General features: G+C 42.7%; 2 protein-coding genes across 2 annotated transcripts; both read right to left on the bottom strand.

Moving 5' to 3' along the window:
* Positions 1–1,909: 1,909 nt before the first annotated feature.
* Positions 1,910–2,869, bottom strand: LOC308371601 (odorant receptor 131-2-like; the record flags this gene model as incomplete). Its single annotated transcript, XM_080846567.1, has 1 exon — positions 1,910–2,869. The coding sequence occupies one exon, from the start codon at positions 2,867–2,869 to the stop codon at positions 1,910–1,912; it is 960 nt and encodes a 319-aa protein (XP_080702693.1).
* A 17,915-nt stretch (positions 2,870–20,784) lies between these two features.
* Positions 20,785–21,642, bottom strand: LOC308371591 (odorant receptor 131-2-like; the record flags this gene model as incomplete). The annotated part of the gene is made up of 1 exon (XM_080846554.1): positions 20,785–21,642. One exon carries the CDS (start codon positions 21,640–21,642, stop codon positions 20,785–20,787), a length of 858 nt encoding a protein of 285 aa, XP_080702680.1.

The raw sequence follows: 21,642 nt of genomic DNA, 5'->3' as shown, positions 1-21,642 counted from the left end.
AGTTACGCAAGATGAAGGAGTCGTGTGTCGACCCTGGCCAGCGTGCTACTGAGTTCAGGATTGCCATATTGGCATGACATATGAGTTGTACATTTATGGTGTGAATCTTTTTTCTATTCACATAAATGTACTGGATCACATGTGGCGCCCATATGGCAACATGAGTGCAGTCTATCGCACCTATCACGTCTGGGAACCCGTTTTTTCGGAGGAAACCCTCTTTGACAGCTTGCTGTTCCTGGGCACCGTATGGGAAAGAAATATATTCCGGACAGAGACGGATCAGACGGTAAGCACATCGGGCAAAATTCTGCTGAAAGTTGACTGTGCTATATCGGACCGTTCTCCAATTTCCCTTTGGAAGGTGCCTGTAGCCAAGAACAGACAACACCTGAACCTGACAGGTATGGCCTGGTTGCGGCCGGTGCGTCGCTGTAGACGAGGCATAGAGGCATTCTTGGCAAGCGGTACCTGCTTATTAACCATGAGTCTTCCTCTGCAAGAAAGTCGACGCGATCACGAAACACTTGCTCTCTCCTTATTGCTCGGTTGGCAACATCTTCTAACAAAGCCAGTGCAGCCATATCTCCTTCTGAAACAAATAACTATCAGGCTTTTTATAGGCTATTGAGCGAAATGTTTTACACGTGTGGAATAAAAATGAATACCTATCAGACGTGAATTTCATGCATGTGTGAATTATTGAAATTGTTTAATTGATTTTATTGAGCAAAACATTACTTTGACCTTTCACAATTAGCCCTTATGGTGGTGACGATGATGATGATGAAACTGCGTGTCAGCGCTCGGAGAGTCCCGAATTCCTGCAGTACTCCTGTATTGCCACAAGGAAATGTACTTACACAAACTGAAACCAGACGTAGAGTAACGTCCTTTTCTACGTCTAAGACGGTTTTTATAAATCTGTACTTAGACGTGGATTTGATCGCACGCACAGTCTAACATCAATTCTGTCCGTAAGTTCGTTTTATAAATGAGGCCCAATGAAGCACAAAACTGCATAGTGATGATCCTTGGTGTCTATTGGGAACATCAGATGTCGTCATCTTTCTTAAATATGACCATGTAACAGGAACTTTTATTTGACTTTAAAACTATATTTGAAAACTATCGACCTATAAAAAAAGTACCACCAAAACCAGAACAATGTCACTTACGTTCCTAAGCTTTTTCTTGGTTATAAAAATGCAGCCCTTAACTTACTGAACATAAATGTGTGTAAGCATATAATTATCCAAAGATCCTGATTGTGGACTGGCACTCTGGGCTACTGAGGTCTGATGGGGACCCTGTGAGCACAAAGACGTCTATTGGGGACACTATGAGCGCGATACATTTGGATGACTGCTTACACACTGCTCATTTTAAACAGCAGAGAATTCAGCTCTACATGTTATGGCAACAATTGCACAATACCCTGTAGATTATACATCATAATATCTAAGCTGTCAACCAATTATCAATTTGTTAATGAGCTAACCCCCTTTTAACTTCAGTCTTATATTTGTATAAATTAAATTGCCCGAAACGTGAAGCCAGTTGAGTGGTTTATTCACCTCTTGGTTGTGAGTGACAATAAAGCACAGGTTAGAATCGGTACCACGGCAGCACACACACACACACACACAAACACTCACAGGGTTTCTCTTTATACACCGAACTGGAGGATGTTTATTCACAACAAGAAAGCAGATAAAATGAAAGTGCAATACCCAAACCCACACAAAAACTCATAAAGGTGAACAGTAAAATACAATAAAGTTAATTCTGTCTAATTTATGTTGTTTATGATGCATATGAAACGTTGTCCGTATATGAAATCTTAAATATGTAGTTTTCATTCTAACAAACAAAAATAGCTGTATGCAATCCGAATGCCATATGCACATCAGTGTGCTGTTACAGAGGGTTTGACCTTTTGGGCTCCACACCTGACATAGTAGAGGAATAAGGGCCGAACAGCATCATCTCTCAGGCCGTAGATCAGGGGGCTCAGGCACCGAGGCAGAATGAGAACAAAGAGAAAGTTCAAGTAGCGCAGGTCCATGAACAGACGAGTGCTACTGGTCATAGCCAAGGCTCTCTCGATGGTTCCATACAACAGACTGTTCAGACAAAGTACTAGCTGGCCAAGGTGGAGCAGGACTGTTCTCCAAGCTTTCTTAGCAGAATCTTTATCCGCTGAGGCAGATTTAGCTGCGACTATAACACTGACATAGGTGAAAAGAATAATGACTGTTATAAGCACAAAGAAGAAACCATTAAGTCCTTGAAACACATCTCTTTGCCATGGTGACAAAATAAACCTCTCTCGAGTACAGAACATGGGATCTTTAAAAGACACTGCGTTCATTATCAGTGCATACATAGTATCTATCAAGGGACTTAGGCAACCTAGGAACCAGATTATTGCAATCGCAACACCCGTCCCTTTCTGTGTGGCCATCTCACTGTGGCGTAAAGGGAAACAAATAGCCACATAGCGCTCGAGTGACATCACACCCAGGCTCAAAGCAGAAATACGAGCCGTGGCTGCTGACACGATAACCATCAGTGAACAAACAGCTTTAGGAAACTTCTGGAAATTTAGAGATAAAATAAAGAGCATCGCGACCACCAGCAGATGAACTGTGTCATTGCAGAGCATGTGGGCAAAGAGGATATAGCGAGGCAGCTCTCTAAACACAGGCTTACTCATGAGGGTGTGAAACATGATGCAGTTGATGCAGATGAACAGCAGAGACATGACAATGGTCACAATTAGTTTAGACAGACGCCCTTCATTCAGTTCCACTTTAAACATCTGCTGATGCACCAGTAGAGCTCCTTCACCGGACTGATTTGTCATGACCATTATATGCTATACATACATAAATAGTTTAGAATCTAGTAAAGAACCGCATAGAATAGTAATAGAATATGTACACACACACCCACATAGACATATATAATCACAGCGTAAGAAATAGCAAATGTAGCTGATATGTGAAAAAATACCAGATTAAACACACTGTGCTGAAAACTTGATACAATAAATCAAACCAGAAATTAAACTTGCACACATTTATAATGCTGAAATGGATGACTGTTCCTGTAACCCTGAGTAGGATAAGAGGATCACACATCATGTAAAGCTCCTGATGAGTGCTACTATGCCCACTCACTTTTATAGGCAGCCATGATATCATGCCTCATCTTTCTATTCCTGTCTGCATCCCAGAGGTAGCCTGACGATGTCATACTCATAATTCTAGTCAGAATATTAGTCTGATACTGACCCATTGGGCTGTGATTATGGGGCGTGTTTCAACGAACCAGAAAAAAAATGCCTCTTTGCTCAATTGGATACCTAACCTACAACAGAGCAACATAGTATGACCATCTGATACATTAAAACTTTTACCGGATCCTGTAGGAAGGACGGCAAAAACATATTTTCGATCGACAAATGCCTTGATCACGTTTCTCTGTTCCTCTTTCAAAATAAATGCGCTGTCAATATCTGTGAGATTATTGTTGTCAATGTTTGAGCTTAAGCAACACATTTCTGTACCCACTCACAATCATGGTCACACTTTAGACCTTGTTATTTCTAAAGGCCTAAATATTTCTATAACAAGTACCTTAGATGTTGGGATCTTTGTATCCTCTTCAATGTTGCCTGGCCAACTACACATACATCTGGCCAAAAGACATTTTTAAGGCGCAACATTAGGGAAGACACTCCGGAGGCTTTTATTACTGCTTATAGTAATGCTACTGAGTCACTATATGACCTGAGTCAGGTCTCTGTTGCAAATGTCTCTACTGATTTCATTTTTGATAGTTTAGGCCTATCAGACTGCGATGAACTAGTCAAATATTTTAATGCTTCTGTCATACAAATTATGGATAGTATTGCACCAATGCAACTTAAGTCTCTCCAAAAAAAAAAAAGCCTCCTTGGAGGACTTCTAAGAATATAAAAACTTTTAAAAGAACCTGCCGCAAATACGAACGTAAATGGCGCAAGACTAAATCACAGGTTGACCTCATGAACTATAAGAGTAATTTGCTTATGTACAACTGTGAAATAAAAAAAGCTCGACGACAGTACTTCTCTCAGATTATATCAGATAGTTCAAATAATTCTAAAGTCCTGTTTAATACCATTGACAGACTAATCAATCCGCCGCGTTTGATACCCTATGAGCTCCACACTGAAGAGAAGTGCAATCAGTTTGCTACATTTTTCAGTGAAAAAATGTCAACTATCAGGAGCAGTATCACTTCATCTTTAACTAATGGCTTCAATCCTCAATCTCTTACCCCACCTCTGCCCGATAATATGGTTACTTTCCACAATTTTACTCTGATCCATCTGAGTGAGTTGGAAGAAGTTGTCCAAAAATTAGGTTCAGCTACTTGCCCCCTCGACCCTGTACCTACTAAACTGTTCAAACAAGTCTTCAGCTGCATCGCAGCTGACATACCTCATATTGTCAATACCTCCATCAGGGGGGATAAGGTGCTTCGGGCGTGACCACCCCACTACCGCCTTTCCGTGGCTCTCATCCCCCTCAGAGACTGGCCGGGGCCAATACCACTCTGCTCACCTCACTTTTTAATGCCACTCACGCTAGAGGTCTCATCATGTGTAATCCCACTCAAGAACACAAACCAAACAATTAGGAAAAGGGCAAAGTGGGGCGCTCTGTGGAGGGGCTTGTGAGAAGGCCCTGAGCAGCTGCGCACCACTTCTTTTAACGCACCACATATTAGAATAGATACTCACACTCTGGGTTATTGAGAAAGGCGAGGGCAAGGCATGAGGGGAGTTCTGAATAAGGCCTCCCCTTTGCTCTGCACCTATTTTAATGCACTTAGACACTGGAAGGAACACCTAGGGTTACGCCCGACTCACATTGCTGCGTTGGAAGGCGTTGATGCGTCATGGTTAACGCATCCCCATTCACTTTGCATGGGGTGACATCATCCTTTGCCGAACTGAATTGTGGCTCCGTTTGGTTCGCGTGCGTTGCGTTTCATGCTTTGCTCGCGACAAGAGTTGAAGAAGGTTTAACTTTTCAACAGGCAATGCATGCGTCAGCCAATCATATTGCCTTTCATGCATAACTGACAGCACAGGCACTAGCCAATCATATCCCGTATATGCTCACGTCTACAGAGCGGCAAACTCAAAAAAAAAAACATGGCTGCCAAACTCCGTAGATGGTCGTATTTGTACCTACAAGTTGGTTGTTTGACTTTTTTTTGGTTAGATTTTTTAAAAGTTACCGAGAAATAGACACTGTACAATGTAAAAACCCCTTTACTGTAACTGAGAAATACGTATCATAGGATTTGCGAGGTGTCTGAGCACACTGTCTAATGATGGGTTAGGGTTAGCATGCTACTACTCACAGGGTAAAAGCCTACTAGTGACCTGATTGGTTTGTTGACCTGTCAATCTCACTATAACGTCTCCGTTATCAACAGAACCGCATGCGCCAGACTCCTCCTCCACCGTCCGTTGCATCAATGCCTTCAAACGCAACAATGTGAGTCGGGCGTTAGTGGGGGTTGTGGATGGATTGGTCCTAGGACTCCAACTCAGCCTGGGGGGGATGGGGGGGTGGGGGTGGGCCACGTGTCCAGGGCCTCCCTCTTTCTGTTCACCCCGCCCCGGGTCGGCCCTTTCCTCTATCGCGCTGGGGGTCGGAGATGCCGGAGGAAAGCATCTGGCCACACACACACACACACACACGCACACACTCACTCTCTCCCTCTCACAAACACCTCCCCAAACCCTCTTGTAATCTGTCCTTGTACCTGTATAATTCTTTATGTTTTGAATTGGTATATGTTACATGTCTGTCGCACGTATCTGGGTTTTGTCGTGTTATGTGGTGTCTGTAAATGTATGTTTGCACTTTGGAAAATAAAAAAAATTAAAAATAAAAGCATATATTTAACATTACTAAGACAGCCTTTTACCACCTTAGAAATATTTCTAAAGTCCGTGGCTTCCTGTCTTTACAGGATTCTGAAAAATTAGTTCATGCATTCATCTCAAGTCGGTTAGATGCTGGTCTAACAAAACAGATGTTAAATAAACTTCAACTTATCCAAAATGCAGCTGCTAGAATAGTCACTAGAACTTCAAAATTCAATCATATCACCCCTGTTCTTAAATCACTTCAATGGCTCCCTGTACAACAAAGAATTGAGTTTAAAATACTCCTTCTTGTGTATAAATCACTAAACGGTCTTGCCCCACCCTATATTTCCGATCTGATTTCTCTTTATGATCCATCGCGTTGCCTAAGATCCTCCAATAAATGTCTTCTCACGACCCCAAGAATTAACACCAATGCTGCACACGGTGCCTTTAGCTACTGTGCCCCAACCCTCTGGAATAGCCTACCTTTGGAGTTAAGGTCATCTCACTCAGTGCTCTCTTTCAAAAAGGGAATTAAAACTTTTTTATTTTCTACAGCCTATTCATGACTATAGGTTTTTTTTTTTTTTTAGTTTTTTTCACCTCTTTTATTGTTTTGTTTTTGATCTTATTGTTTTATTTTTTTTCATGTATATACTATACATATATATATATATTTTGCTAAGTGTATTTGTTTGTGTGTTTATTTTAGATAATTGAATGTTTCTCTGCACAAAGCACATTGTGTCTATGTATACCATATGAAACGTGCTATATAAATAAACTTGAACTTGAACTTATGCCTGCTCTGGTACTTATTAGCATCAAGGCTAGCTAGCTACTATGTGTTTCAATGGATTTTTTGTCTAAGCGTTAGCAATAACCTATCAATAATAGAGCAATAGAACAATAGAGCGCTTCAGTTAAGACCTGCAATCCTCGGCAACATTCGTGTTGCACATACACAACTAACCGAGTCAATGTAGACAAAAGCCGTGTAGATAGCTTAAAGGTGCATTAAGGATTAATAGCTATTCGCTAAAGGTATGCTAGCAGCTAAAACTAACGAAATCTCTTGAAATGTGCTGACTTTGACATTATGACAAACTAATTACTCAACGACTGTCCTTACACAGTCAAACATCAATCATGTGCAACACAAGACTAAGCAAGACGGCAAATAAGCTACTTACTAGATCGGCAGAAGGTAATCAAAGTCAGGTCGGCAGGCATCGGCAGGCAAAACTACAGAACGCATTTATATGCCTATCGACCCTGCTATCCCATTGGCACGGACGCAATTCTCCCTATTAAAAGTCATTGTAGCGCCCCAATTTTTTTTAAGCTGTTATTTTAAGGTTAAACTGCTTATCCTAACCCTAATCCTGAAGCATAATTGTTGCATATTGTGCCTTTAAATCACATAAAATATGTCCCACAAAGCTCCAAAGACGCCGTCATCTTGGTTCGATTTATAATCTATCTATCTAATCAACTCAAGAATTGGTTAATCATCTGTCCATCATCGTTTAATGCCCGCCCTGACAATTTGATTGGTACGACAGAATCCTACCTTCTGATACTCTCAATAGTTTAATTTAATGTCATCACCGCAAATGTTTTTTTTTTTTTTAAGCCAATAATGCCAAATCATTTTGGGGAGCTAAAGAACACAGGCTTAACGACACCCCTGGCTCACCTCAACAAGCAATCTGAGACGGAGACTTAAAACACCCCTTAATACACCTCACCTCACTTTACCGTTAAAGCACTGGTATTCACAACCCTGTAATTAGTGTGCTTGCCCGAAGGGAAGCACACTATTGTTCTTCGTTTTTTACTATTTTTTTTTATTCTAGTAGTTTTTCTTGCAGCTAACTACTCCTCGCCCGATTGAGATAGAGACGCCGTTCAAACACCAAAACGTCCGGCCCGATCCGGTGCAAGCTGCTATGACTTTTCGTGGCGGTACTCCTTGCCACTCCTTTTTTATTCCTCTTTTTCCATCACCTTTTTTCTCCATAGACTTGCATGGCAGAACTTTGAGGCATTATGACATCATAATAGGCTCATTAAACTGGCTTGCACCTGTGATTCACTGACAACTCTCACTGACACCTGCGCACGGTTCCTCTTCTCTCTCTGTCCCTCTCCATTCAACTGTATAACTAGGAATATTAAGAGACACCTTCCATACCAGGGCTCTACTCACTCATGCATACTCACTCATGTTTACTCACTCGTGCATACTCACTCATGCATACTCACTCGTGCATACTTACTCATGCATACTCACTCATGTTTACTCACTCATGTTTACTCACTCATGCGTACTCACTCATGCGTACTCACTCATGTTTACTCACTCATGCATACTCACTCATGCATACTCACTCATGTTTACTCACTCGTGCATACTCACTCATGTTTACTCACTCATGCATACTCACTCATGCATACTCACTCATGCATACTCACTCGTGCATACTCACTCATGTTTACTCACTCATGCATACTCACTCATGCATACTCACTCATGCGTACTCATTTGTGCATACTCATTTGTGCATGCTCATCCAGCAGGGTTCCCAACGCTGCAGTTAGTGATGTGTCGTTCGTGAACGATTCGTTCATTTTGAACGAATCCTTACAAGGACTCGAGAGTAACGAGTCCTCTCCAAAAAAGATTTGTTATTTTTCTCATGACCGCGCATTGGGACAGTTGCATAGGCTAAGCCAAGGAAACAGAAATGATTCGTTGAATGCAGGTCATGTGAAAAATGATCCAAAGACCCGTATCCGAAGACCCGGTCAGAAAAAGAACGAATCGTTTCTGTTTCCGCTACCAGTACTGAGCTTATGCAGGTCACGTGGAAAATGATCCAAAGACCCGTATCCGGCAGATGAACGAATCACAGATCCAAAGACACGGTTGGCAGAAGAACGAATCATAGATCCAAAGACACGGTTGGCAAAAGAACGAATCATTGATCCAAAGACCCGTATCCGACAGAAGAACGAATCATAGATCCAAAGACCCGTATCCGGCAAAAGAATGAATCATTGATCCAAAGACCCGTATCCGGCAGAAGAACGAATCATAGATCCAAAGACCCATATCCGGCAAATGAACGAAACATTGATCCAAAGACCCATATCCGGCAGATGAACGAAACGTTGATCCAAAGACACGGTCGGTCAGATTAGTTCATCTGCCGGATGCAAGTCTTTGGATCATTTTTCACATGATCTGCATAGGCTCAGCATGGGAAGCTAGATTAACCCGAAATGTCTCGTTCATTTTGACTGGGTCTTCAGATAACTTTTCAAGTAACCTGCATATGCTCAGAAGAGGAAACAGAAAGGAATTATTAACCTTGTTCACTTTCGCGTGATTAAAACAGGTTAATTTTCCATGATTCCTTGTTTCCATTTGTTTCCATTACTTTTCCCATTTAGTTCACTTCTTTGACTGTAAGAATGCAAGAGACTGACGCGTGAAAGGACGAGGATGCGTTATTGTTTTCTTCTTGATGATGAGTGGTTGGTTCATTAAACAAAAAGGGTAACATAAACTTGTAAACGTAAACCTTTAAATCAAACAAATAAAGCAGAGTTCAGTTTGGTTCAATGGGGCTTGGCTTGAGGCAACAGGCCGCGGTCAGGCTGGCACAGTGACGCGCACATGCTCGTTCTCGGTCACGGACACGGTCAATGACTGTTGCGCATTGCACCCCTACAGCGTCTGGGCCGCGTCACCACACCATCTTAAGTAGCAGTCTCACCGCCACCTACAGGGAGTAATTAGGACACTACACTAACAAGGTGCAACTAGAATGCGTTTCGTGAACGAACTGCGAGAGTGTGCTTGCTCTGTTGCGGCCATCAAGCACAAGCAACTGCAGTGGCCGAGTGCGCATATGTTGTTGAGGGGCCTCACAGACTGATATCTGAGAACAAAATCTGTATAGTACTGTGTTTTCTGTGTTCATTACAACGTTGAATGCAGGTTGTAGGATGAATCTGCCAGCCTTCCAGTGTAACCATCTGCAGTGACACTGAATACACCTTTTTGTTTTCAACCAATATATTTTAGCAAGCAACCAAGCTCAACTGACTCAATTTTGGCACCACTGACGTTTAGACATATGAGGGTATCTTTGTTGTTCTGTTTTTGTTTGTTTGTTTGCTTGTTTATTGTGAAAGGGTCTAGTGTGTTACATTTAGCTTGGAGAAGTCTTAAAATAGGCTCCAAGTGACATTATCTCTTATGGGGTGTAATTATTCCTCCAAAGGTCGTGTGAGGGAGACTTGGGCTTGTTTTGATTGTAAAACAAGCCCAAGCACACTAATTAGTATCACGTTTGCAACAGAAAGTTTGTCCAAATATAAATATGAAATCTTATTCTAAATCTTCTAAATTTCAACATAATCATTTTCAGGAGCTCTTGTATGAAAACAATAAATACAAAGAATGACTCTTACACACCTGCCCCTAATTGTGTGTGTACATCAATTACCAAAAGAAATACTGTATAAAGAGCCATATTTACTTAATAATGTACATCTATTAAACAAAGTAGATAAGTGCTGACAAATGTACACTTATCTTTTTCATTCAGCATACAGGTAAGAAGACCAGTCTTCAATCAGCGTCCTCTGCTGCCTCAAGGAGGAGGCACAGCTTTGTCACTGGTCTGGTCAAAACGCCAGACTTGGTCTTAAAGGTCACGGCTCTCACAAGGCCCTTTGATTCAGGATGGACTTTTTGGATTCTTCCAAGTGGCCAGGCTCCTCGTGGCGCTGTGCTGTCGACGACCATTACGACATCACCTCTCTGGAATCCTCTTTTCTCCATGTGCCACTTTTGTCTTTCCTGCAGTAATGGTAAATACTCATGTGTCCATCTTTTCCAAAACAGGTCTGCTAGGTACTGGACCTGCTTCCAACGTCTTCTAATGTACAAGTCGGTTTTCTGAAACAGTCCTGGTGGGTATGCAGGTTGAGCTTTCAGGAGGAGGATGTGGTTCGGAGTCTGCGCTTCCAGGTCCCGTTCATCCTCTGTCACCGTGGTGATGGGACGGCTGTTCAAGATGGCTTCTACTTCACACAGTAGTGTTTGTAGACCTTCATCATCAAGATGTTGTTCTTTTAGGATGGAGTAAAGAACCTGCCGTACCATGCGGATGAGAAGCTCCCACACTCCAACATGATGTGAAGCGGCTGGCGGATTGAAACTCCACTGTACTCCTCTCTGTAGCATATCTTTTTCAATCTTGCTGTGATTCAGTTCAGACAGGGCTTTTTCCAGTTCTCTTTTGGCTCCTACTAGGTTTGTACCATTGTCTGATCGGATGTGTCTGACCTGTCCTCTTCTGCACACAAACCTTCGCAGGGCATTTAGGCAGGAGTCGGTGTCCAAAGAATGAGCCATCTCTAGATGCAGAGCCCTGCTTGTCATACAGGTAAATATGACTCCATATCTGTTGACAAGACTCCTTCCTCTCTTCACTTTGAAGGGCCCGAAGTAGTCCACACCTACATTACTGAATGGTGGCAGGTCTGCCTCAACTCTCTCCTTGGGGAGGTCTGCCATTTTCTGCTCCCCCATCTTGCCTCTTGTGCGTTTGCACACAGTACACTTGGAGAGAATCTTGCGTGCAGCAGAGTTGGCATTGACTATCCAGTACTTTTTTCGCAGAGTGGAGAGGATGTGATTTCTCCCAGCATGCCCCAGATGTTCATGGATGTGACGAAGCAGAAGAGTGGAGATGTGGTAGTCCTTTGGCAGAATCATCGGCCGCTTCGCTTCTTCTGGCATTGCTGATCTGCTTAGTCTCCCTCCGACTCGCAGAACTCCATCGTCAAGCACTGGATCGAGTTTGTAGATGTTGCTTTGCCTGCCTACTGCTTTTCCAGCTGTGGGTGTCTTTTCCAGTTGTGCCATCTCACCTGGATATCTTTGTCTCTGGCAAAACACAATGATGGCTTTTTCTACTCTCCACAGATCACTCAGACTGAGGGAAGAGGTATGCTTTTTTGCCTTTACATCTTTTGTTTGTACATTCCTTTTTTCTCTAAGTATGTCTTTCAGTTTTAGGTACCATGCTACTGCTCTTTTCAATTTGTGCCAACTTGAGAAATGCTCCAGTAGCTTCTCGGTTGGGTTTTCCTCTTCCTTCTTGGTGATCACACTGAACACAGTGGTGTTTCTTTTCACCTCTGGATCATCTTCCGAGAGTGAGAGGGGTTCCATGGGGGTTTGAGGCGATTCCTCTTCCATCTTCCAGAGAAAGTCTGGTCCCTGGATCCATTCCTTTGACTTCACAAATGTGCTGGCGCTCACTCCTCTTGACGCCCTGTCAGCTGGATTCAGCTTTGTTCTAATGTGCCTCCATTGTGACACATCTGTGTTGTCCCTAATGACAGCTATCCTATTGGCTACAAAAGTGTGAAATCTTGTCTGCTCGTTAGCTATGTACTTTAGAACTGACTGACTATCAGTCCAAAAGGTTGACTGTGACAGTGTCCACTCCATCTCCCTCCTGAGTATCTTGTCCACTTTAACTGCCAGCACTGCAGCTGCCAGTTCCAGGCGTGGGATGGTCATCTGTTTCATCGGCGCGACTCTTGCTTTGCCATTCATGAAGGAGACGTGTATGTCACCACTGTCAGTAGTCATTCTGATGTAACTCACGGTGCCGTATCCATGCTCACTGGCATCAGCGAAGTGGTGTAGCTCAGCTTGTCTGACTGGTTCGCATCCATGCAGTTTCACGTAGCGAGCCACTTCAAAGCCCTCCAGCACACTCAAGTCTTCAATCCATCTTCTCCACTTATCAGATGCAGCTTGGGGTATTCTGCCATCCCATTCATGCTTGTTTCTGCACAGAGCCTGTAAAAACAACTTTGCAGGTAGAGTGAGAGGGCATAGAAACCCCAGTGGGTCATAAATTGAGCTCACAATGGATAGCATGTTTCTACGTGTGTGAGGCTTGTCCTTCGCAATGATGTTGAATTTAAACACGTCATCTTCAACACTCCATAGCAGACCCAAGGCTCTTTCAATTGGTAACTTATCTCTGTCCAATTCCAGTTCTCTGACCTCAAAGGCTCTGTCCTCTTTTGGGATGTGTCCCAGTACGGCCCGGCTGTTGCTCATCCACTTAGTCAGTCGGAATCCTCCCTTTTGACAGAGATATGTTAGTTTTTTCACCAGCTGCACTGCGTCCTGTTCAAAGGGGAGAGACTTAAGGCAATCATCAACATAAAAGTTATTGTCAACTGTGCTGATTATGTTTGGATGGAACATGGCCTTGTTGTCCTTAGCAGTTTGCCTAAGTGCAAAGTTTGCACAACTTGGTGACGACACTGCACCAAAGAGGTGCACTAACATGCAGTGTTCAACTGGAGGCTGACTAGTGTCACCATTGGGCCACCAGAGGAATCTCAGGTAGTCAATGTGCTCTTTTGACACTCAGACCTGGTGGAACATTGTCTGAATGTCCGTCATGACAGCAGCAGGCTCTTGGCGAAACCTAGTGAGCACACCAAACAGAGAGCTTGTTAGGTCAGGACCTTGCAACAATTCTGTATTCAGAGACGTACCACGGAATTTAGCACCACAATCAAAAACAAACCTAATGGTGCCCTTCTTTGGGTGGTAGACTCCATGATGTGGGATGTAAAAGATTCGTCCATCAGATCTTTTCAGCTCATTTTGTGGAACAACTTCAGCATGTCCTTTGTTGATGACGTCTGTGTAGGCCTGTCACGCTAACACATTTTTCTGTGCGATTAATTGCCCCAGAAATGATTGCGATAAGCGATAATATTGCCGTTTTGACACCATTTTCAACTTATATAATGATAATGGCATAATAATGCAAGTACACCCTTTCGAAGATCAATAAACTTTTATTTTTAATGAACACTGGAACTGGGCATCTGGAAGACATTTAAAATATCCAGAATTAATTAACAAAACATCCAAAAACAATAAATGATATTATTTTAACCAAAAATGCTCTTGAATAAAAACCAAACACACGTATGTTCTCCCAGGCAATTCGTACTGGCTGTCAAATATTTGCAGCATTCGTCGGAATGCAGGCTTTTTCACGATACTAAAGGGCATCATCTCTCTAGCAATGAAGCGAACTACACAGTCAGTGAGCGCGCACCAGTTTGCGCTGTCCTGTTTGTACTTTGTTTGCCGACTAAACGCCCCAGTGATTGTGGACTGTTGGGAAGACGTATTTTTTTCCCAAGCTGGGAAAACTGCATCGGGTGATTGTGTTTTAGGTGAAGATGCGGGTTTGTTGTATTGCCGCGTTTTGTTAATATTGTTTTCAAATAATATTGTTTTTCGGCCTCGCATAGGTTATTTGGTTCGCCCCGGCCGTTGGGTTTGAAGCCGAAGTGCTCCCACACGGCAGTTGTCGCGTTTGGCTTAGACACCAACTCCATCTTTTTATTCTTCCAAATGTTTTTTCTCTTGCACTTCTCCTCTCGGGACTTTCATGCTGCAGTCTGCACTGTGCAACGCCAGGGCTCCGCCTCCCACATAGAGACCAATGCTACAAGTGACTGACACGTGACGAGGGGGTTAACTTATTGTGCCCTCAGCTCGGCCTTTAAGGCTGCGCTGCAGGAAATAATAACCATCACCAACTGAATGCCTAACCCTGCGCGCTGCCTTGAAGAATTCAGTTGGGGCAAAAAAACACCAATCCGCCGAGAGGGCAGATACACCTGATTAAAAACTTTTGATATCCAGTTACTTTGAAGTGTGCGAATGGAATTTATTGCAGCCGGCAAAAAATTATCGCTCATTTTAATTTATCGGGCAATTAATTGATTTATTGCATATCGCGACAGGCCTACGTCTGTGAGAAAGTTGGTATATTCTGTTTTGAACTTTTCATTCTTTTGGAACCTTTTCTTTAGACTGGCCAGATGCTGCTCTGCCACCTGATGGTTATTTGGCATAACTACATTTTTCTTCCTGAAAGGTAAGTCCAATGTGTAATGTCCATTCCTGAGACAGACAGATTTTTCCATTATTTCGATGAACTTTTTGTCTTCAACAGACATTTCTGGTTTGTCTTCCTTGCTTTCGTTAAAGTCATGATTGTATTGTTGCATTAATGTGTCATTCAATTTTTCCACAGATATCCTATTAACAGTAGCAGAAAGAGTGCTGGAGCTGTCACTGTCAATAAGAGGACCGTTAACGAACCATCCAAGTTTCGTTCGGACCGCAAACGGACCATCTGCTTGGATGTTTACCACTTCCCATGGCTCTAGCGCTTTCGGAACATTGCTGCCAATCAGCAGTTCTACATCAGCTTCGATTTTGGGAATGCTCACTTTACTGAGGTAAGTATATTTAGATAGGTCATCATTGTTGGGAATGTTACTTGTGTCAACTGGCATTCTGCTTTGACTCTACACATCTGGCAACGTGATGAAGTGGGACTTATCAATTGCAGACACCTCCAGGCCTGTGATGATGTCTGCGCTCACTGACTTTTCCTGAGACATGGTTCGGAGCAGGATGTTAGTTTTTCGCCCTGTTAGGTTCAGCTTGTTGGCTAGACTCTTTGTACAGAAGGTTGAAGAGCTGACAGGATCAAGAAAAGCGTAAGTTTTTATCACCTCATCCTTTGCAGTGCTTCACCTTCACTGGAACAATTGACATCATGCACTCTCTACTGCCATCTCTGTCACCGGCACCAGAATGCTCTCCAGCTCTGAGTGACACCTGCCCACTGTTAATGGTAGGCTTTGCTGAAGTCTGATCTGTCTTGATGTGCAGCACACTTGGGTGTTTTTTCTTGCATACAGAGCAGCTTAGACGCCCTGTGTAGTCTTTGCTTATATGCCCTGCTTTCATTAAACATCCAAAACAGACACCATTTTGTCTTAGAAATGTGATCTTATCTTTGTGCACTTTTCATCACATGACTTCAGTTCATAGTCACCTTTACAGAACAGGCATGGGCTATTTGGGCTTTTCTGTATTTGATTTGGTTGATACAGGATCTGACATGATCTTTGCTTGATCTTCAACATAAGAGACTACATTTTCCATTTTGACTCTGCCTTTGCTTTGCAGATCACATGCCTTTGCACGCCACTTCTCTCTCAACTTATATGGGAGTTTCAATACAACATTCCTCATATTAGAGATGGTATCCAATTCAGTCATGTAGTCAATTTCTTCCATAGCAGTACAACAAGTTCTAAGGAACAATGCATACTCACACAATGCCTTTGTGTCCTCAGGTTTGATGGCTGGCCAGTTGAAGACCTTCTCCATGTATGCACAGGAAATTCTGTAGTCATTTGTGAAGTTTTTGCTTTTGGGTATCCTCTGTCTGCGTCCTTATGTTGACAACTTTTCACAAGATCCAATGCTGTTCCTTTTGTGTATTGACTTAAAAACTGTAATTTGTCTTGGTTGTTGTCTGTTTTTCTCTCAATCATGTGTTCAAAAGAATGATTGAACGATTTGTACTGGAGGATGTCTCCATCAAAAGGTGTAATGCTCCCTTGTGGTAAAGTAGAGAGCACTTGCTGTTTCACAAGGATGTTGGTCAGCTCATTTTGCCTCCTAAGAATATCAGAGAGATCATGTGATGGTGGCTGATTCATTGATGGAGCAGACATTGGGCTAGGCTGCCCACTTGTAGTGTTTGTGTGACTGCTGGCGTGGCCGCTAGCCTGACTACTGGCTTGCCTAACTGGCACTGTATTTTGGGTTTGAGTAAATTAACTCTGAGAGCGAACAGAATAAGTCTGTTGGACATTATCATGATCCTGCACAGAAGAATGAGTAGGATAGGGGAACTGAACTTTAACTCCCTGCTTTGGCCTTACATCTGGTTCAGGCATGACCTCATATTGTGCTGCTGGTTGCTCTTCTGCGTCGAAGTATTCATTCATTGCATCCCGAGGCTCTAGTTGTTCTTCTTCATCAAAGTTTTCAAACGCAGCTTGTTCAGCAATTTTAAGCACATACATTTTTGCCATATTTGCAGCCATTTCTGTGTCTAAATCTAATGTTTCTCGTCTTTTTCTTACTTCTTCCTTTTTCTGTTCAAGTAGTTCATCCTCCTTTTCCAAAGCGTGCTTTTCTTGCAAACGCGCAGCCTTTTCCAATAGCGCCGCTTGGTATGCCTCGGCGCGAATGAGCGCTTGTGAGGGTGATTCATTGGATCTCATTGAACGTCGGCTAGCAGGGGCGGAGTGGGACACAAAAATGTCCCTCCATCAGGTCTGCTTTACCTGCTCTCTCTCCATGGTAGCCGCTAATTTATCTCCCTAGGTTCACTTAATAAAGGCAGAACGATACGCATTTCCCATGATGCTTTGCTCCGACAATTCTACATTCAACAAAAAAACGAATTAAATCGCTGGCCAATTTATATTTGTGGTCATGAAAGTAAGGGAGCGTCTGAATAAAAAGAATTACTATAGGAGGCTAAACAAAAATCAGAAGGTTGGATTAATGGGAGTGAGTTTGACACACACCATAGGTGTGATGTACAGAGACAAATATTGGTATAAATAGTGGTTGGACTGCTCAACCGTGTAACTCTTGGAGAATTTAGAGATTTTCACGGGACCATGATTAGACGAACATGTAAATTCGGTGGGCCGCTCATGAATTCGATTCGACGGCTGCGAAGGCCGGTCTGCAGGCTGGTTCTCGAGAGATTATTGGCCGACCGGCCGACCGGGAAAAATCCCGGTTCTCCCGATGGCCACTCCGCCCCTGTCGGCTAGTGACAGACAAAGCATCCAAATCTTTCAAATATGTATCTGCATCTGGTTCAGAAGAATCGGGTAGTAAAGCAGCAGTGGAGTGTACAGCAGTGCTGTGCGCTTCTGGGTTTTCAGCAGCGTGGATCCATTTCGCAAAAATATTCGAGAGAAAGGAATTAATTTATTTCCTTCGGGGCTCATACCAAGTTTTTACATCTGCTTCCTTGGCCTCTATGCTTAAAGTTTCAATATAAGCACTATGGATGCTTTCGAATTCTTTCAACATTTCTTCAAGCTTAGTCAGGTTTTCCTTTACTTCCTCAACAAACTCATTGCCGATTCTAACCTGTGCTTTATTGTCAGTCACAACCAACAGGTGAATAAACCTGTGTTTAAAATCTTCATTCTGCGCGTAATATGCGACACTTTGCCACCGCGCATTCGTGCACTGGCTACAACATTTAAATCCTCTCCGGACATGACTTCGTCCGTCTGTGTTTCAGACATTGTGCTTCTCAAAGGAAAATATTTCTAAAGTCATTTCCAATTTCTTAATCAAACAAAACGATATCCACAAAGTCCTCATTTCCTTCCAATAATGAGTTTCAGAAGCACATACCTCCGCGGGCTTTCCTTTGTTTGAATTGTTTGGCGCGTCGGCCTTCCTTTTCCTTCGAAATGCACAATCCTTTTCCAAGTTCTTCAGTTATCCACAACGAAGTCCAGCGAAGTCATTGACCTATGGAAACAAATGGAAACAAGGAATCATGGGAAATGAACCTGTTTTAATCACTACAGGTCAATGACTGTTGCGCATTGCACCCCTACAGCGTCTGGGCCGCGTCACCACACCATCTTAAGTAGCAGTCTACAGGGAGTAATTAGGACACCACACTAACAAGGTGCAATTAGTATCACGTTTGCAACAGAAAGTTTGTCCAAATATAAATATGAAATCTTATTCTAAATCTTCTAAATTTCATCATAAACATTTTCAGGAGCTCTTGTATGAAAACAATAAATACAAAGAATGGCTCTTACAGACTCGAAAAAAGATTCGTTCTTTTTACTGAACGAGATTCAAAAGATTCGAGTCGGTAAAATGATCCGAACTTCGAACTTCCCATCACTAGCTGCAGTTACGCAAGATTAAGGAGTCGTGTGTCGACCCTGGCCAGCGTGCTACTGCGTTCAGGATTGCCATATTGGCATGACATATGAGTTGTACATTTATGGTGTGAATCTTTTTTCTATTCACATAAATGTACTGGATCACATGTGGCGCCCGTATGGCAACATGAGTGCAGTCTATCGCACCTATCACGTCTGGGAACCCGGTTTTTCGGAGGAAACCCTCTTTGACAGCTCGCTGTTCCTGGGCACCGTATGGGAAAGAAATATATTCCGGACAGAGACGGATCAGACGGTAAGCACATCGGGCAAAATTCTGCTGAAAGTTGACTGTGCTATACCGGACCGTTCTCCAATTTCCCTTTGGAAGGTGCCTGTAGCCAAGAACAGACAACACCTGAACCTGACAGGTATGGCCTGGTTGTGGCCGGTGCGTCGCTGTAGACGAGGGCCCATTTGTGCACAAAGCTCTAACAGAGGCATTCTTGGCAAGCGGTACCTGCTTATTAACCATGAGTCTTCCTCTGCCAGAAACTCGACGCGATCACGAAACACTCGCTCTCTCCTTATTGCTCGGTTGGCAACATCTTCTAACAAAGCCAGTGCAGCCATATCTCCCTCTGAAACAAATAACTATCAGGCTTTTTATAGGCTATTGAGCGAAATGTTTTACACGTGTGGAATAAAAATGAATACCTATCAGACGTGAATTTCATGCATGTGTGAATTATTGAAATTGTTTAATTGATTTTATTGAGCAAAACATTACTTTGACCTTTCACAATTAGCCCTTATGGTGGTGACGATGATGATGATGAAACTGCGTGTCAGCGCTCGGAGAGTCCCGAATTCCTGCAGTGCTCCTGTATTGCCACAAGGAAATGTACTTACACAAACTGAAACCAGACGTAGAGTAACGTCCTTTTCTACGTCTAAGACGGTTTTTATAAATCTGTACTTAGACGTGGATTTGATCGCACACACAGTCTAACATCAATTCTGTCCGTAAGTACGTTTTATAAATGAGGCCCAATGAAGCACAAAACTGCATAGTGATGATCCTTGGTGTCTATTGGGAACATCAGATGTCGTCATCTTTCTTAAACATGACCATGTAACAGGAACTTTTATTTGACTTTAAAACTATATTTGAAAACTATCGACCTATAAAAAAAAGTACCACCAAAACCAGAACAATGTCACTTACGTTCCTAAGCTTTTTCTTGGTTATAAAAATGCAGCCCTTAACTTACTGAACATAAATGTATGTAAGCATATAATTATCCAAAGAGCCTGATTGTGGACTGGCACTCTGGGCTACTGAGGTCTGATGGGGACCTTGTGAGCACAAAGACGTCTATTGGGGACACTATGAGCGCAATACATTTGGATGACTGCTTACACACTGCTCATTTTAAACAGCAGAGAATTCAGCTCTACATGTTATGGCAACAATTGCACAATACCCTGTAGATTATACATCATAATATCTAAGCTGTCAACCAATTATCAATTTGTTAATGATCTAACCCCCTTTTAACTTCAGTCTTATATTTGTATAAATTAAATTGCCCGAAACGTGAAGCCAGTTCAGTGGTTTATTCACCTGTTGGTTGTGACTGACAATAAAGCACAGGTTAGAATCGGTACCAAGGCAGCACACACACACACACACACACAAACACTCACAGGGTTTCTCTTTATACACCGAACTGGAGGATGTTTATTCACAACAAGAAAGCAGATAAAATGAAAGTGCAATACCCAAACCCACACAAAAACTCATAAAGGTGAACAGTAAAATACAATAAAGTTAATTCTGTCTAATTTATGTTGTTTATGATGCATATGAAACGTTGTCCGTATATGAAATCTTAAATATGTAGTTTTCATTCTAACAAACAAAAATAGCTGTATGCAATCAGAATGCCATATGCACATCAGTGTGCTGTTACAGAGGGTTTGACCTTTTGGGCTCCACACCTGACATAGTAGAGGAATAAGGGCCGGACAGCATCGTCTCTCAGGCCGTAGATCAGGGGGCTCAGGCACCGAGGCAGAATGAGAACAAAGAGAAAGTTCAGGTAGCGCAGGTCCATGAACAGACGAGTGCTACTGGTCATAGCCAAGGCTCTCTCGATGGTTCCATACAACAGACTGTTCAGACAAAGTACTAGCTGGCCAAGGTGGAGCAGGACTGTTCTCCAAGCTTTCTTAGCAGAATCTTTATCCGCTGAGGCAGATTTAGCTGCGACTATAACACTGACATAGGTGAAAAGAATAATGACTGTTATAAGCACAAAGAAGAAACCATTAAGTCCTTGAAACACATCTCTTTGCCATGGTGACAAAATAAACCTCTCTCGAGTACAGAACATGGGATCTTTAAAAGACACTGCGTTCATTATCAGTGCATACATAGTATCTATCACGGGACTTAGGCAACCTAGGAACCAGATTATTGCAATCGCAACACCCGTCCCTTTCTGTGTGGCCATCTCACTGTGGCGTAAAGGGAAACAAATAGCCACATAGCGCTCGAGTGACATCACACCCAGGCTCAAAGCAGAAATACGAGCCGTGCCTGCTGACACGATAACCATCAGTGAACAAACAGCTTTAGGAAACTTCTGGAAATTTAGAGATAAAATATAGAGCATCGCGACCACCAGCAGATGAACTGTGTCATTGCAGAGCATGTGGGCAAAGAGGATATAGCGAGGCAGCTCTCTAAACACAGGCTTACTCATGAGGGTGTGAAACATGATGCAGTTGATGCAGATGAACAGAAGAGACAT

This window comes from Sprattus sprattus (assembly GCF_963457725.1).
Source record: "Sprattus sprattus genome assembly, chromosome: 1".
Taxonomy (NCBI): domain Eukaryota; kingdom Metazoa; phylum Chordata; class Actinopteri; order Clupeiformes; family Clupeidae; genus Sprattus; species Sprattus sprattus.
This window is presented reverse-complemented; position numbering and strand designations above follow the sequence as displayed.